Source organism: Orcinus orca, chromosome 9, assembly GCF_937001465.1.
Source record: "Orcinus orca chromosome 9, mOrcOrc1.1, whole genome shotgun sequence".
Taxonomy (NCBI): Eukaryota; Metazoa; Chordata; class Mammalia; order Artiodactyla; family Delphinidae; genus Orcinus; species Orcinus orca.
In genome coordinates this window covers 18,593,489-18,609,579 of record NC_064567.1, presented here as the reverse complement: position 1 = coordinate 18,609,579, position 16,091 = coordinate 18,593,489, and the positions used below count along the sequence as shown (strand labels likewise).

The following is a 16,091-nucleotide window of genomic DNA, read 5'->3' as shown; positions in this document are numbered from 1 at the left end:
TGATTTCCCCTTTTATGGCTGTTAGCATTTGCCTTATGTATTGAGGTGCTCCTATGTTGGGTTCCTAAATATTTACAATTGTTATATCTTCTTCTTGGATTGATCCCTTGATCATTATGTAGTGTCCTTCTCTGTGTCTGTAATAGTCTTTATTTTAAAGTCTATTTTGTGTGATATGAGAATTGCTACTCCAGCTTTCTTTTGATTTCCATTTGCATGGAATATCTTTTTCCATCCCCTGACTTTCAGTCTGTATGTGTCCGTAGGTCTGAAGTGGGTCTCTTGTAGACAGCATATATACGGGTCTTGTTTTTGTATCCATTCAGCCAGTCTGTGTCTTTTGGTTGCAGCATTTAATCCATTTACATTTAAGGTAGTTATTGATATGTATGTTCCTATTCCCATTTTCTTCATTGTTTTGGGTTTGTTATTGTAGGTCTTTTTCTTCTTTTGTGTTTCCTGCCCAGGGAAGTTCCTTTAGCATTTGTTGTAAATGCTATGGTGGTGTTTGGTGGTGCTGAATTCTCTTAGCTCTTGCTTGTCTGTAAAGGTTTTAATTTCTCCGTTGAATCTGAACGAGATCCTTGCTGGGTAGAGTAATCTTGGTTGTAGGTTCTCCCCTTTCATCACTTTAAATATGTCCTGCCACTCCCTTCTGTTTTGTAGACTTTCTGCTGAAAGATCAGCTGTTAACCTTATGAGGATTCCCTTATATGTTATTTGTTGCTTTTTCCTTGCTGCTTTTAATATTTTTTCTTTGTATTTATTTTTTGATTGTTTGAGTAATATGTGTCTTGGTGTGCTTCTCCGTGGATTTATCCTGTATGGCACTGTCTGTGCTTCCTGGGCTTGATTAACTACTTCCTTTTCCATATTAGGGAAGTTTGCAACTATAATCTCTTCAAATATTTTCTCAGTCCCTTTCTTTTTCTCTTCTTCCTCTGGGATCCCTATAATTCGAATATTGGTGCATTTAATGTTGTCCCAGAGGTCTCTGGGACGGTCCTCAATTCTTTTCATTCTTTTTTCTTTAATCTGCTCTGCAGTAGTTATTTCCATTATTTTATCTTCCAGGTCACTTATCCATTCTTCTGCCTCAGTTATTCTGCTATTGATTCCTTCTAGAGAATTTTAAATTTCATTCATTGTGTTGTTTATCATTGTTTGTTTGCTCTTTAGTTCTTCCAGGTCCTTGTTAAATGTTTCTTGTAGTTTCTCCATTCTCTTTCCAAGATTTTGGATCATCTTTACTGTCATTATTCTGAATTCTTTTTCAGGTAGACTGCCTATTTCCTCTTCATTTGTTTGGTGATGGGTTTTTACATTGCTCCTTCATCTGCTCTGTGTTTCTCTGTCTTCTCATTTTGCTTAACTTACTGTGTTTGGGGTCTCTTTTTCACAGGCTGCAGGTTCATAGTTCCCATTGTTTTTGGTGTCTGCCCCCAGTGGCTAAGGTTGGTTCAGTGGGTTTTGTAGGCTTCCTGGTGGAGAGGACTGGTGCGTGTGTTCTGGAGGATGAGGCTGGATCTTGTCTTTCTGGTGGGTAGGACCACGTCAGGTGGTGTGTTTGGGGTGTCTGTGACCTTATTATGATTTTGGGCATCCTCTCTGCTAATGGGCGGGGTTGTGTTATTGCCTTGCTAGTTGTTTGGCATAGGGTGTCCGTTACTGTAGCTTGCTGGTTGTTGAGTGGAGCTGGGTCTTCGTGTTGAGATGGATATCTCTGGGAGAACTTTCGCCGTTTGGTATTACATGGAGCCGGAAGGTCTCTGGTGGACCAATGTCCTGAACTCGGCTCTCCTACCGCAGTGGCACAAGCCTGACACCCGGCTGGAGCACCAAGACCCTGTCAGCCACACAGCTCAGAAGAAAAGGGAGGAAAAAAGGAAAGAAAAAAATAAAATAAAGTTATTAAAATAAAAAATAATTATTAATAATTTTAAAGAGAGCAACCAAACCAAAAACCAAATCCACCAATTATAACAAGTGCTAAAAACTGTCTCAAAAAAGAAAAGAAACAGAAACTGGACAGACAGAACCCTAGGACAAATGTTAAAAGCAAAGCTATACAGACAAAATCACACAAAGAAGCATACACATACACACTCACAAAAAGAGAAAATAGAAAAAAAATAATATATATCATTGCCTCCAAAGTCCGCCACCTCAATTTGGGATGAATCATTGTATTCAGGTATTCCAGAGATGCAGGTTACATCAAGTTGATTGTGGAGGTTTAATCCGCTGCTCCTGAGGCTGCTGGGAGAGATTTCCCTTTCTCTTCTTTGTTCCCACAGCACCCGAGGTTCAGCTTTGGATTTGGACCTGCCTCTGCGTGTACGTCACGTGAGGGCGTCTGCTCCCGCTCAGACAGGGCAGTGTTAAAGGAGCAGCCGATTCGGGGGCTGTGGCTCACTCAGGCCGGGGGGAGGGAGGAGTATGGATGCAGGGCGAGCCTGCGGCGGCAGAGTGGGGCACGCCGTGTGTTCTCCCGGGGAAGTTGTCCCTGGATCACGGGACCCTGGCAGTGGCGGGTTGCACAGGCTCCCGGGAGGGGAGGTGTGGAGAGTGACCTGTGCTGGCTGGCACACAGGCTCCTTGGTGGCGGCAGCAGCAGCCGTAGCATTTCATGCACGTCTCTGGAGCTCGTTTAGGTGGTGCTCTGAATTCTCTCTCCTCACACACCTGAAACAATGGTCTCTTGCCTCTTCAGCAGCTCCAGACCTTTTCCCGGACTCCCTCCAGGCTAGCCGTGGTGCACTAGCCCCTTCAGGCTGTGTTCACGCAGCCAACCCCAGTCCTCTCCCTGCAATCCGCCCGAAGCCCGAGCCTCAGCTCCCAGCCCCACCCGCCCCGGCGGGTGAGCAGACAAGCCTCTTGGGCTGGTGAGTGCCGGTCGGCACCCATCCTCTGTGCGGCAATCTCTCTGCTTTGCTCTCCGCACCCCTGTTGCTGCACTCTCCTCCGCGGCCCCGAAGCTTCCCTTCCCCCCCCCACCGCCACCCCCTGTCTCCGCCCGCGAAGGGGCTTCCTAGTGTGTGGAAACTTTTCCTCCTTCACAGCTCCCTCCCACTGGTGCAGGTGCCGTCCCTATTCTTTTGTCTCTGTTTTTTCTTTTTTTCTTTTGCCCTACCCAGGTACGTGGGGGAGTTTCTTGCCTTTTGGGAGGTCTGAGGTCTTCTGCCAGCGTTCAGTAGGTGTTCTGTAGGAGTTGTTCCACACGTAGATGTATTTCTGTTGTATCTGTCGGGAGGAAGGTGATCTCTGCGTCTAACTCCTCCACCATCTTGGTCTCCCCCAAGGCTGGCATTTTTGAAGCATTGACTGTTAGCAGCTCAGGGGAGAGTGAGCTGGGCCGCAAGGAGGCCTTGGTCATTTCTTTCCTGGTTGTGATGGAAGAAGGGGATGGGACAGGTGGGCGGCCCTGGAGAAGAAGGTTAAATTGTGGGCTCATGGTGCCTTTTCCACACTGTGTGTGTGTTTTGCATATTCCTATTTTTATTCATTTCACTCATCTGGAATAATTAAGATGTGCTTCCAACTGGTATAGTTTTAAAATGTTCTAATATAATGTATGCTGTTTTTAATGACTTCATCTAAGTTTTATTTTATTTACTTACCTTATTCTTTATTCATTTTATCCCCCAGATTTGTCTTGTGTGAGCTGTATGCCTTATCTTCTAGAACTTAATGCTTCTCAGAATAAACTGACGACATTCTTCAATTTCAAGCCACCCAAAAATCTCAAGGTAGATTTTATTAATACACTAATTACATGTGTTAACTGGTTTGTGAAATACGTTAATGAGCAAAACAGCACTAAAAGAGAATTCAGAGAGAATAAGACAGAGGAGAAATGAAATAAAGAAGGAGAAGGATTTGTGTATCATTTATTTTAGAAAAGGGAGATAGTCTTTCAAGAGATTATCTTTTTCGGAAGCTTTGCTAAAACCTAGTGTCCAAACCAATGAGCTAACTTCTTTCCCTTTTCTCTGCTTCATTTAAATACTAGTTATTGTTTGTGTATTTTTATCATAGCAGAACAATTTTATACCTGAAAATTCTGTAAAAGTTTCCTGGGGGCTTAAATTTTGCCTTCTTTATTCATCCAACCTTTACTTTTGTTTAGAAAGCGGAGATTTCAAATCTTCATTCTTGCTTCTCTGCACTTGCTTTTGCATTTCTGAGGCAGAAGGAAACTCTGTGAGTGGTGGTGACGGGGCAGCCTACTCTGCTGTGGAGCACGGTGGCTCCTACTCTAACGTGTGTGTAGGTCACGTGGCGTTCTTGTGAAAATGAGGTTCTGATCCAGTAGGTCTGAGGTGGGCCTGAGGCCCTGCTTTCTAACAGCCTTCCTGATGATCCATTGCTGCTGGTCCATGGACCACACGTAAGCAGAGAGGTCACAGATTAATGGTACTCCGATTTTCTGCACACTGGAATCACCTGGAGAGTTTTAAAGACTACTGATGCCTGGATCCCACTGCCAGATATTCTGGTTCAAGTGGTCCAAGGTAAGGCCTGGGTGTGGGAATCTCTAAAAGACCCCGCCCAGGTGGCTCTAATGTGCTGAGAAATTTGGGAACCATTGCCGCAGCTTGGGACGAGTATTTTTCTATTGGACTCAAATATTTCATTAAAAAGTTGTTTTAAGGAGTGGACATCAATGATTGCCTTTCATTACCTATTAGTTTTCTTTTGTTTACAAGCCAAATTAATGTAGATCCAACGTGATCTGCTGGAGCTTGCACAAATATAAGTCTGTTTGAAATTAAGAATCTGACATCCTCCATACTGTCAGTGAGACGCCTTTCTTAATTTTTCTTCTTTTATTTCACATTGCTACATTTTTATCAGTAGTGAGTTTTTTCCCTTTGAAATTACAGTTATTGCTGTGGTGACATTCCTTTATCCAGAAAAGCCACACAAGGTGCCTATTTGTCCTCAGTATGGGGCCTTGTGGTCTCCAGGTCATCAGGAATTGTTCTTGCAGAGCTGTCTTGATTCTCCCTCCTTTGCTGTCCCCTTCTGCTTTGCCCTAAGCCCCAGTGAAATCAGCCATGGCAAGAGCGTGACCCCCTTCCTTGGGAAAAACTTGACTGGAGTTTCTTTCATTCACAACCTTGCCTCACCCCCTCCCCAAAAGACTGCACAAGTAAACAAAAACAAATCAGATACCCCATCTTTTTTTTTTAGAGCAGTTTTAGGTTCATAGCAAAATTGAGGAGAAAGTGCAGAGATTTCCCATATATCTCCTGCCCCCACAAATGCACAGCCTCCCCATCATCAACATCCCCCACCAGAGTGAGACATGTGTTACACTCAAACCTACACTGACACATCATAATCACCCGAAGCCCACAGTTTACATTAGGATTCACTCTTGGTGTTGTACGTTCTGTGGGTTTGGACAAATGTATGATGATGTGTTTCCATCGTTATGGCAGATACCTCAATGTTTAAGTTCCTAGAGGATTAAGAGCAGATGTATTGGTAACTTTAGGAAAGTGCTTGCAAAGTGCCAGAGTGCCCCTGACAAGGTACTTCAACCCTATGTGAACCCTAAGTGAACCCTTTGTGAACCTGGGAGGGGAATGATTGAGGCCTTCCAATGTTTTCAATGCAGGGTCTTACTAAATCCTCCCAATAGAACTGTGAGGCAGCTGGGATGGTCCCATTTTACAGATGAGTTTGCAGAAGCACAGAAAGGTTAAATAACTTACTTAACCTTTGCTGGGAGGTCACAGGGCTGGCACTGAATCCCATGTCTGAGACCCAAAGCCCATTTTTCCAGTAAATCACGCTTGTGTTTAATGTCTCACCCTCTCGGAAAGCTCTGCTTATGTTTCATTTATTATCTATGTGCCTTGTGCCACCAACCAAAGAAAGCATACATGTCCCAAAGAGCAGGAGCTTATATTTGTACCCTTTTTGTATTTCCTAGAATGGTTTTGCTCTTAGTAGGTGAAGAAGGTTCGTTTGATTGATGGGCACTTCTTACAAGCTCTGGGTTCCAGTGGAACTCCCAGTGGGAGTCAGGGCAATATCATAACCCTTTTAAGGTCTCTCAACAAGCCCAGTATCATAAGTGCATGGAGGGCACAGTATTGGCATATAGTCCCAACAGGTGTGTAGTTAGCTAGGTATCATGAGCACACACAAGCTGTGGCACAAGAATGAAAGGTGTTGATGGAAAAATGTCAGCTATAAGTAAACCTAGATAATTATAAGTTTATTTCTAGCCCATCATTATTATATAGAAGAAAAACGCGAATGAGAAATTTCATTTTTTCATGCCAAACTGATTTTTTAATTAAGTCATGGAATGCATTTTACATAGTTGCAATTTGTATATGCATAAAATTTTGTTTCTGATTTTTTTTTAACAGGATTTGTTTGCACATTTCTATTTCTTCACATGATTCACATACTTGTATTTTACTTACTATGCAGTCTTGTTGCTGTATTGTAATCAACTTAACCAATTTTCTACACTTGCCACTTGAGCTGTTTTCAAAGAAGTTTTTTTTAGTGTCCAATATTTAAAGTTTTTAGTATTTAAAGTATTTAGTATTTAATACATTGATAAAAATAATCTTAGTGCATGGGTTGGGGGAGGTAAAATTACTGTTTTAAAGGGCACAAGAAGATAACAATAGTACTTATTATATAATTGCTTGATAGTTTTCCAGAAAATGATCACCATGTGCCTAGCACATTAAAGCAGTGTTTAAAAATATATATATATTTTTTATCTTTTGCCAGTAGGTGAATAATTAAAGTTATTTAATGTTGTTTTTCTTTCTCATATTTTTGAGTAGGAACAACCAATATTGTTGAAAATGCTTTCCTAAGATAGTCAAGTTTGAGAAAGGGTGCTGAGTGGACGAGGTATGGCCTGAGGGATGAATAAGAAAGACTTTTCTGGCCTTTAGGGGGTGACACAGGAGAGTAAATTGAGCCAGAAACAGAGAAGGCAAAGAAGCCAGAAGCAAGATGTGCATATAAACTAAATGAACACAGGCTATTGGGCGTCAGCGAAAACGAAGACATGGTGGTTAGTAAGGGTGAAACTGAGGTAAGCTCTGAAGGAAGATCAAGAAAGTTTAAAATAAGTGCTGAAAATGGGGAGAGTGACTGAAGAAACAGAAAGCGTTTCTGTTGCGCGGCTGTCCATGCCAGCCACGGGGAAGGGTCTCCCCTTTAGTACCCCTCAAAGTGGGCAGACGAGGGTCCCAGCTAGGAAACGATTAAACACAAAGGAAGTATGTTAGCCTGAGTGTATTTTCAACTATGAATTGTAACCCCTCATCAGAAAATACATTCTTGTTGTGCAGGTAATTGTGTGGTTAAGATGAATGAGAAAGTGTAACGTCCTGCTCTTTTTCTCTTATCAGAAGGTGGATTTTTCCTACAACCAGATTTCAGAAATGTGTGATTTGTCGGCATATGAGTCTCTCACGAAACTAATTTTGGACAGTATCCTTTGAATGATTAAAGGGGAAAGTTTGATTAAGAGGCCCATTATACATGTGTACTGGATGACCTGAAATAGTGCGGGATAGGCAATTTACTAGAGATGTGTGACTCATTTAAACGGTTAAGAATTGATATTCACAGAATGAGGATATTTTACTGACCAAGGAGTAAGAGTGCAAATCAGAGCTTGCCAAGAACATCTTACACCTGAAAAGCTAAGAAGACGGTCATTCTTCTGATAAACATAGGCTTATTTTTAATTCTAGAACCAGATAAGAAGTTCTGTTTTACCCGACTCCCTTCTTCAAATTTACTTAAACTGGGGCCCTATTTTATGTAAATTCAGTGTCTGAAAATCCAGATACGGCCAAAATTAGTGATTATTTATTTTACAAAAGAATTCACACTAAGCTCCCTTGAACTAGCAGTCCTCTCTAGTGTATCTCAAATGACGCTTTCATAAAAATTTTAAAAAAGTAAAACCAACAATTTTTGATTCGCAGCCAACTTCCAGAACATATCTGTTGCATGAGCCAGGCTCCTGTGCAAACAGAGCACCTACCTTAACATAGACACACTCCAGCTTCTGGACCCTAAGGGGTCTGTGAGTTTAATGAGCTTGAATCTCTTCCTTACCCTAGAGACCAGTGTTCTCTGGGTGATAAGGGAGCAGCGCCTTCTCTTTCTCAGTATCTTTCTACCCCCCTGAGGATTTTTCAGGGCAGAGTGGAGAATGAATTGATTGCCCTTGGATACCTCATTCCAGGGATGTGGCAGCAGCTAGTACACACTAGTAATGAGGCTGAGATGTGGGGAGAACAGAAGGTACGTTTTCTTGAAGACATATTTTGTAAGAAAAACGCTTTATTTGTATATGATGGAAAGCTTAAAACATCACATCACTCTCTTTAGAACTTGTGTGTGAAAATGAGCAATTAGTGGACATTTAGAGGGTGCTCTTGAAACGAGCAAGTTTTCCTGAACGTAGCCGAATGAGAAAATGATCAAAATGAAATGTTTTGATGACAAACTAAAAGTAGTACACATTAGCGGCACCCGTCCATAGAACCTGCACTTTATGCTTGACTGTATATATATTTCATTTGGAAAGAGATAGAGTCTGACGGCCCAGAAGCTGTCTGGCTCAGAGATCTACTCATCTCAGGCCATCTAGAAGAATGCTCCTCAGGGACCACCAACAGTGTGAGCATTGCCTGGAACTTCTTAGAAATGCAGACTCTTAGATGCTACCCCAGACCTCTGAAATCAGAATCTGCATTTTTAACAAGACCCCCAGGTGATGTGAGTTCATATTAAAGCTTGAGGAGCCCTGGTCTAGCCGTCAGCTGCCCCCCTAAACTCCAACCAGACAAAAGGGATTGAGCATCCAGAGCTCCTTCTATTCTTCAGTGTACCCTAAGTGAGAATGGTGGCACGAAAGTCTGGAGTTCTGTCTCCCAGAAAATATTCTATGTGCAAGCATGGAATTGCCAGAGAAAACTTCACAGTATTTTGGACTGAAAATGGAGGATGCATTTTAAAACATTTCTATCATGAAAGTCTTAATTTCTACATAAATTTATCTTTCCATGTAAAAAGCTAAACTGTTGTGACTTTGTAAATGTCAACAGAGGAAAGAATCAGGGTTTTTTAAACTTGACTTTAGATGTAACAATGGAGTCTTATCTCCAAAGTGTAAAAAGCTTTATTACATCAGGACCGATTGGAATTCAGAACATAGACACATAATTAGAATGTAAATACCGTGGCACAGTTCCTCATCTTTGTTGTTAAAAATGCAAAGACAGACACCCAGAACTAGCTCCCCTTCATAAACTACCTCTTAGATAGCTTACAATTTTGAAAAGAGAGTAGGCTAATTTTTAAACAGTACTAACTATGCCTCTTCCTTTTGTTCTGTTCAGGCATATCATATTGTGTATAATTATGTAATTAGAGTTTTGAAAAGACTTAAAAGCTTTGAGATAAAAAAGAATTTCTAAACAACTTTTTAATGCCAGAACATTTAAAAACTTAGATGAAATAGATAAATCCCTAGAAAAATGTTATACACCAAAGCACTGACTTGGAGATAGAAACCCTGAGTAGTCCTATACCTATAAAACTAGTTCATTACAAATTAAAATCAATTAAATTAAAAATCTGCATACAAAAAATCCCAACTTTCAAGAACAGACCTTTCAAAAATGAACAAATTCTTTCAAAGATTTAAAATAGAAGGCATATTCACAATTCATTTTAATGAGGTTACTTTGTTACCCAAACCAGACAAGGAACAGTAAGAGAAAAGAAAATGACAGGCTTATTTCACTTGTGATATAGATGTAAAAATCCTAAACAAAATATTAGCAAACCGATTCTGACAGTATATGAAAAAGATAATATACTATGACCAAGTTAGGTTTATCTCATGAATGTAAGGGTAGTTTAACATTAGAAAATTTTAAAATGTCATTAACGACATGAACAGATTAAGGGAAATAAATCATATGATAAATAGATATAGAAGCTCAATAGTTACAGAAAATTTAATAGAATCCATTCTTCATTCACAATAAAAACTTTTAGTAAACTAGTAATAGGGAGTTTCCTCAACTTGATAAGAATGTCAACAAAAATATTTGAAACAAACTTTACCCTAACTGGGGACATGTTCTAAGCACTCTTTAAAATCAAGGATACAAGAGAAGATAACCGCCTTTGCCACCTCTAACCGTCATTGTTTAAGAGGTCTTACTCAGCAGCATAAGATAAAGAAATGAAAGCAAAGTATAAAGATGGATAAGGAGAAAAAGTCATTTTTTGCAAATGATATGATTGTCTACAGAATATAAAAAAGAACTTGCAATAAACTACTAGAAATAATAGAGTTTTGAGAGTTCCACAAGGTAGTTGGATATGACTTCAATAAACAGAAATCGATTGCATTACTCTACACCACAAACAAGCAACTAGAAAACACAACCTTGAAACGCCATTTACAAGAATATGTATCTTATTAAAGATGAATAAGACCTGTCGGGGGAACATAATAAAACTTTATTGAAGGATATTAAAGACCTGACTAAAGGGAAATATAGTATGTTCCTGGATATGAAGATGGGAGAAGATGTGTAAATATAATTTTATAGAAAATGAATCAGAAAGGCTAACAAACATGACTATATCCATTCAGTTGACAGAATGTAAGAAATCTAAAAATACCATGTGTTGGAGAACACATAGGTCAAGAGGATCTCTATTTTTCTTCCTTATGGGTGTGAAATTTGTTCAACCACTTTGGAAAACAATTTTGTGCAATCTTGTAAAGTTGAACATCCACGTTTTCTATGATCTAGCACTTTCATTCCTATATATAGGAAGTTTAGCATACGTGTACCTGGAGGCTTGTAATAGCAAAAAATTGAAATAGCCCAAATATTCCTTGATAAGAGAGCATAAATAAATTATGGTATACTGATACAATAGCATTATCATATAGTTGTGAAAATGAATAAACTGTATATATCTCCATGCACCAGTAAAGTTGACTGTTAATAAAACAAAATATAATTTTTAAAAATTTTTTTAAATTAAAAAAAAATTTTAATTAGAAATTTTTTTAAAAAAATTTTTGCCTGCGTTAGGTCTTCGTTGCTGCACGCGGGCTTTCTCTAGTTGCGGTGAGCGGGGGCTACTCTTCCTTGCGGTGCGCGGGCTTCTCATTGCGGTGGCTTCTTTTGTTGTGGAGCACGGGCTCTAGGCGTGCCGGCTTCAGTAGTTGCGGTGCGTGGGCTCAGTAGTTGTGGCTCGCGGGCTCTAGAGCACAGGCTCAGTAGTTGTGGCGCACAGGCTTGGTTGCTCCGCGGTATGTGGGATCTTCCCAGACCAGGGATCGAACCCGTGTCCCCTGCACTGGCAGGCGGATTCTTCACCGCTGTGCCACCAGGGAATTCCAAACCAAATATAATTTAGGTATAAAACCAAAGGGGAAAGGGAAGAAGAAATAGGCAATTCAGCCTAGGGGTTATCTCTAAGAGGGAGCCGTCAAGACGTGACAGGAGAGGTGTGCAGAGGTAGATGTAACTTACTGCTAATGTTCTACTTCTTGGGCTGGGAATGGTGGTGGTTTCAAGAATACTCATCAAATTTTTAAAAGTTAATAAAAGCAGGCCATGTATGGCCAATGATGTGCCTGTCTTCATTAAATTTTTTTTAAATTTGAAACTTAGAAATTAATTTCCTTGAAAACAGTTAGTTACCAAATGTCAAAGTCCAGCTCTATCAGAATTCCCTGGAATTCTGGTCCCCACCCTCCTATTTCTGGTCCCCACCCTCCAGAGCTTTTGGTTAAGTAGGTCTGGGGTGGTACCTGAGAACTTGAATATCTAACAAGTTCCGGGATGATGCTGGCATTGCTGGTCTGAGGACCACACTTTGAGATCCACAACTCTAAGCTAATCAGTCCTGTCTGGTCTGAGGACCACACTTTGAGATCCACAGCTCTAAGCTAATCAGTCCTGTCTGGTCTGAGGACCACACTTTGAGATCCACAGCTCTAAGCTAATCAGTCCTGTCTGTTATATCTTGAATGTCATGCTTTTCTCATCTGCTGCCATTCCATTTGTCCTTTTTTAAATGCTTTAGAAATTTGGCTTTTTAAACTTTTTGTATTTATTCAAGATTTCCTTAGTGAGCATCTGTGTTTTCTATTTGAGGGAAAAAAATTGCACTTTTGTTTAAAATAAAATTAAAAGAGAAGTATAATTATCAATATTAAAAGCAGTTATTTAAAATTAAAAACAAATCAGTTAATCAAGCTAGTAGTGCTGACAATGTGATTGTAGTAGATTATGTTAATACCTCAGAATGAATTGTTAACTATAAAATATCAACTTTTTTAGTTAATCTTATTATGGTATTTTTTCCTTCTGTAAGTGGGCAACTGATGATTAATTGATAATCACCCCAAATCGAAAGATGATAAACTTTGCCGAGGATTAGTATATTTATTTAGTCTTAAGAAAGGATGCAGTTTATTCTTTACCTATAAATATTAATTGATCATTGGAATTTATTCCATGATTATAGAATCATGAAATTTTTAAAAAGTGATTTATAGAATTTTTAAATCCAGACAGGACTTTAGGGATCATCTAGTGCTGTTATTTTATGGGAGAGGAGCCTGAGACTCAGGGAAACATCCGATATTATTTGGTAAGTGGTTGAGCTGAGACTAGTCTTCTGCATTCCATTGTTCTTCTCATGTTGCAATTCATTGAATAATTACTACTTTTATCACATAGCCATTTAAAGTGTATGCATGTTTCATTTCTTAAAGAGATTCACTCCCATAGTGAAGAACATTTTTCACTGGTAAGGTGATATAGATCCTTCAGGATTGGTTTTGATTAAAGTCATCATTGTGGTTCTTTCCACTAAGAGAATTGTGATGGATTTCCTATTTATTTCTTAGTAACTGTTTTCTGTACACCCGGCCCATATTTTATGGTTGTAGACAAATGAATAAGAGCAAATGCTGACTAGTGAATAATTCATGTCAAGCACTGTGAACTGCTGACAGCATCGCCCAAATGTAAAAATATATTGTTGGGCTTTTCCCTAGCTGTAAAGTTATGCTTATGTGCCTTTGGATTCCTTCACTCAGTTTCCACGAGGATCTAACATTCCACTGTAAAAGATTTATTCACAGAATCATAAAATTTTAGAGCTGGAATGCAGTATGATGATCTTGTGTTCTCTGAGTCTCTTTCTCCTGATAGTAGCCTTTTAAAATTAAACTATACCTAAGAGGATTAACTCAATAAGCTAATTCATTGTAACAGTTTAGTGGCTTATCTGATTATATTTCTTCTTATCGGAATGTCCCAAGACTTATGAAAGAACATGAAAGAATAATGTTAGGAGGAAGGGCAAGTAACATTTCATGAAGGTTCTTAAGAAAAGGGGAGATTGGAGAGATAAAGGTATTCCTGAATTTAGAGCTCTGGATGGACCAGTCCTGCATATTGACTGTTGGCATTGCTGGCAGTCACATATGATGTGACCATGGGAGTAATTAGCAGGGGAAGCCCTTGCGCCACTGTGAAAAGTACTCTTTACTTAAGAGCTTGATTGCGGTTGACCCTTGAATAATGGTGGGGGTTAGGGGACCGCCCAGAGCAATCGAATAGCCACACATAACTTTACAGTAAGCCCTTTGTATCCGCGGTTGTGCACCAGTGGATTCAACCAACCTCTACAGATGGTGTACCACTGTAGTATGTATTTAGTAAAAAAAAAAAAAAAAAAATCCATGTATAAGTGGACCCATACATTTCAGACCTGTTTGTTAAGGGTCACCTGTAATTTATAGTGCCTAAAATTCCTTGAAATTTAAAGGGGAGTGAAGAGTTGGGAAATAGGAGATGGTTTCGGTGAAATGAACCTGTTTCTCAGCAGAGATGTTCAGTCAGCTCCTCACCCTTTGCCCCAGTGCTGTGAGTGATGGCAGTGGCAGCTGCAGAAGCCATGGCCATGATTGCAGGGGGCCATCTGTATTCCTCCTCCTTTTGGCCCTTGCAATACTAATTTCATAAAACATGACTTGCCCTACTAGTCAAAGCTAGAGAGTAAGCCGGGTGCACCAAGGGAACGGCCTCTAATGTCTTGGAAAATTACTGTAGACAGGCTTTCCTTTTCAGTTCCCATTATCTCTTAACAGTGTCCAGCTTCCTGTTTTCTAGTTTTCTAATCCTTGCCTGCTTCCCATGGGAGTGCTTCCTGACTCAGCCACCCACAAGCATTTGTTTTACTCTCTGTCATAATTCAGAGTATCTTCGTTTCTGTTGAAGCTGAGCTACCAAGACACTAGTGCTCCTGAAATAGGACGTAAAGACTGTTGCTTCCTCTGCTAGATTAAGACATGGCCATTTGAAGTTTTCCGTGCTTAATTTTTCTTACCAAAGATTGCTACACTGAGGATATTTTATTTCATCTATAGAGTGATTGTTTAAATAGCCCAAAGAAAATGGAAGCAGAAAGAAGAATCGTGTTTGTGAGCATAAGTGTCTATTTGTAGAGCTCGTCTGGCAGGAAGCTTTATGAAAGTGGTTTTGAAATGTGTGTTGACAACAAGCCGAACTATGCTTCAGCCCAAGGATTGAATCTGGAACCAGCGAGGAAAATCGAGGAATTTCTGGTTCATTTGGCAATATTTTCTCATCATTGCTTTTAGTTTCTTAATTAAACTGTGTCTCTGTCTTTGTTCTTTCAGAATCAGTCCTGGCCTGATCCTCCTCTTTGTGCTGCTGGCCAAGAGGCAGAGGATGTGATTCCTTGGCCTCATGTGCTTATAATTTAGTAACGATAACAATGCCTTATAATTGTGAGGTACTTGTACAACTCACTCACATACATTTTCTAAATTTTTTCTCATGATCTAACTTTTGGCCTTCACGGCAGCCTGATGTTGTATCCATTTTACAGATGAAAAATCTGAGCAGAGAAATTACATCACGTAACTAGTAAGTAGCAGAGTTAGGATAACTACAAATAGTTATGAGGCAAAATGTACATTTCTGTGATACTTACAATCCCTTCCTTTCTCTTAAAAAGTTTGTTGATTGTGTGATTAATCTCCATAGGTGGGGTGTTAGAAGTTGACCAGAAAAGGCTTTGAGGAAGAAAGAGTTTGTCTCGAGTGGATACCAAGAATTGGAATTGCTCTGATATTTACAACTATAATAGTCACTGCCAAATTGCCTCCAGAGAGGCTATACCATAATGAACCCTCTCACCCAGTAGTATGAAAGAATCTGTTCTTCAAAAGCTTTAAAATGTTTGCCAAACTGATAGGCAAAGGATAGCATCTTAATTTGCTTTCTCCCGACTACAGGTGAAGCAGAGTGTCTTTTCATATGTTTATTATGTTAGCCACTTGGATTTGCTCTTCTGGGAATTTCCTGGATATATTCTTGCCCCATTTTCTATTGGGTTATTGTCATTCTTTATGTTTTCTAGATAGTAATTCTTTGTATACTCTATATGTTGTGAATATATTCGCCCAGTCTGTCACCTGTATTTACTTATGTAATTAAAAACTAATAGAAGTAGGGAAATGAGGTTGTCAAAAAGAAATACTTAAGATGTTGGTTTAATGCAAATGTTAAAAAAGAGAAAAAACTTTAAAAAGTGGAATTTCAAATTAAGTCCTGAAGAATGGGTAGGGTTTAGAAATAAGTAGGAAAGCAGTATTTAAAAAAATTAGGAAAGTCAAGGGGTATATTCCAGAAGTATTGAGAAGATTGACCTGGCAGAATTGGAGCATTCTCACTGGATTATTATGGGGGATGAAATTCGATACATAGGTTTTGCTTAAAGTAAAGGGCCTTAAATGCCAGAGTGAAGAATTTGGAATTCGTCCTGTGAGAATTTTTTAATTGAAGCGTGATATCCAGTCAATATTTTGAAAAAAATTAACCTGACTACAGTGTGTAAGGTGACTTGAGGGCAGGAAGAAATGGATGTTAGAGGTATCCATTGGTACTAAAGCTGAATTAAGTTGGCAGAGGGGTGAATGACAAGGAAGGACATATTTGAAGAGATGTTTT

At 39.6% G+C, this 16,091-nt stretch overlaps 1 protein-coding gene across 7 annotated transcripts in view; it reads left to right on the top strand.

Annotated features, from left to right (window-relative positions):
* Window positions 1-16,091, top strand: part of LRGUK (leucine rich repeats and guanylate kinase domain containing) — a 130,082-nt gene that overhangs the window by 18,857 nt on the left and 95,134 nt on the right. For all 7 annotated transcript variants that reach the window (XM_033432422.2, XM_004272178.3, XM_033432421.2 and 4 more), the window contains exons 4-5: window positions 3,649-3,749; window positions 7,398-7,479. In XM_033432422.2, coding sequence (XP_033288313.1) covers window positions 3,649-3,749; window positions 7,398-7,479 — 183 coding nt within the window. The remainder of the gene's footprint in view (window positions 1-3,648; window positions 3,750-7,397; window positions 7,480-16,091) is intronic.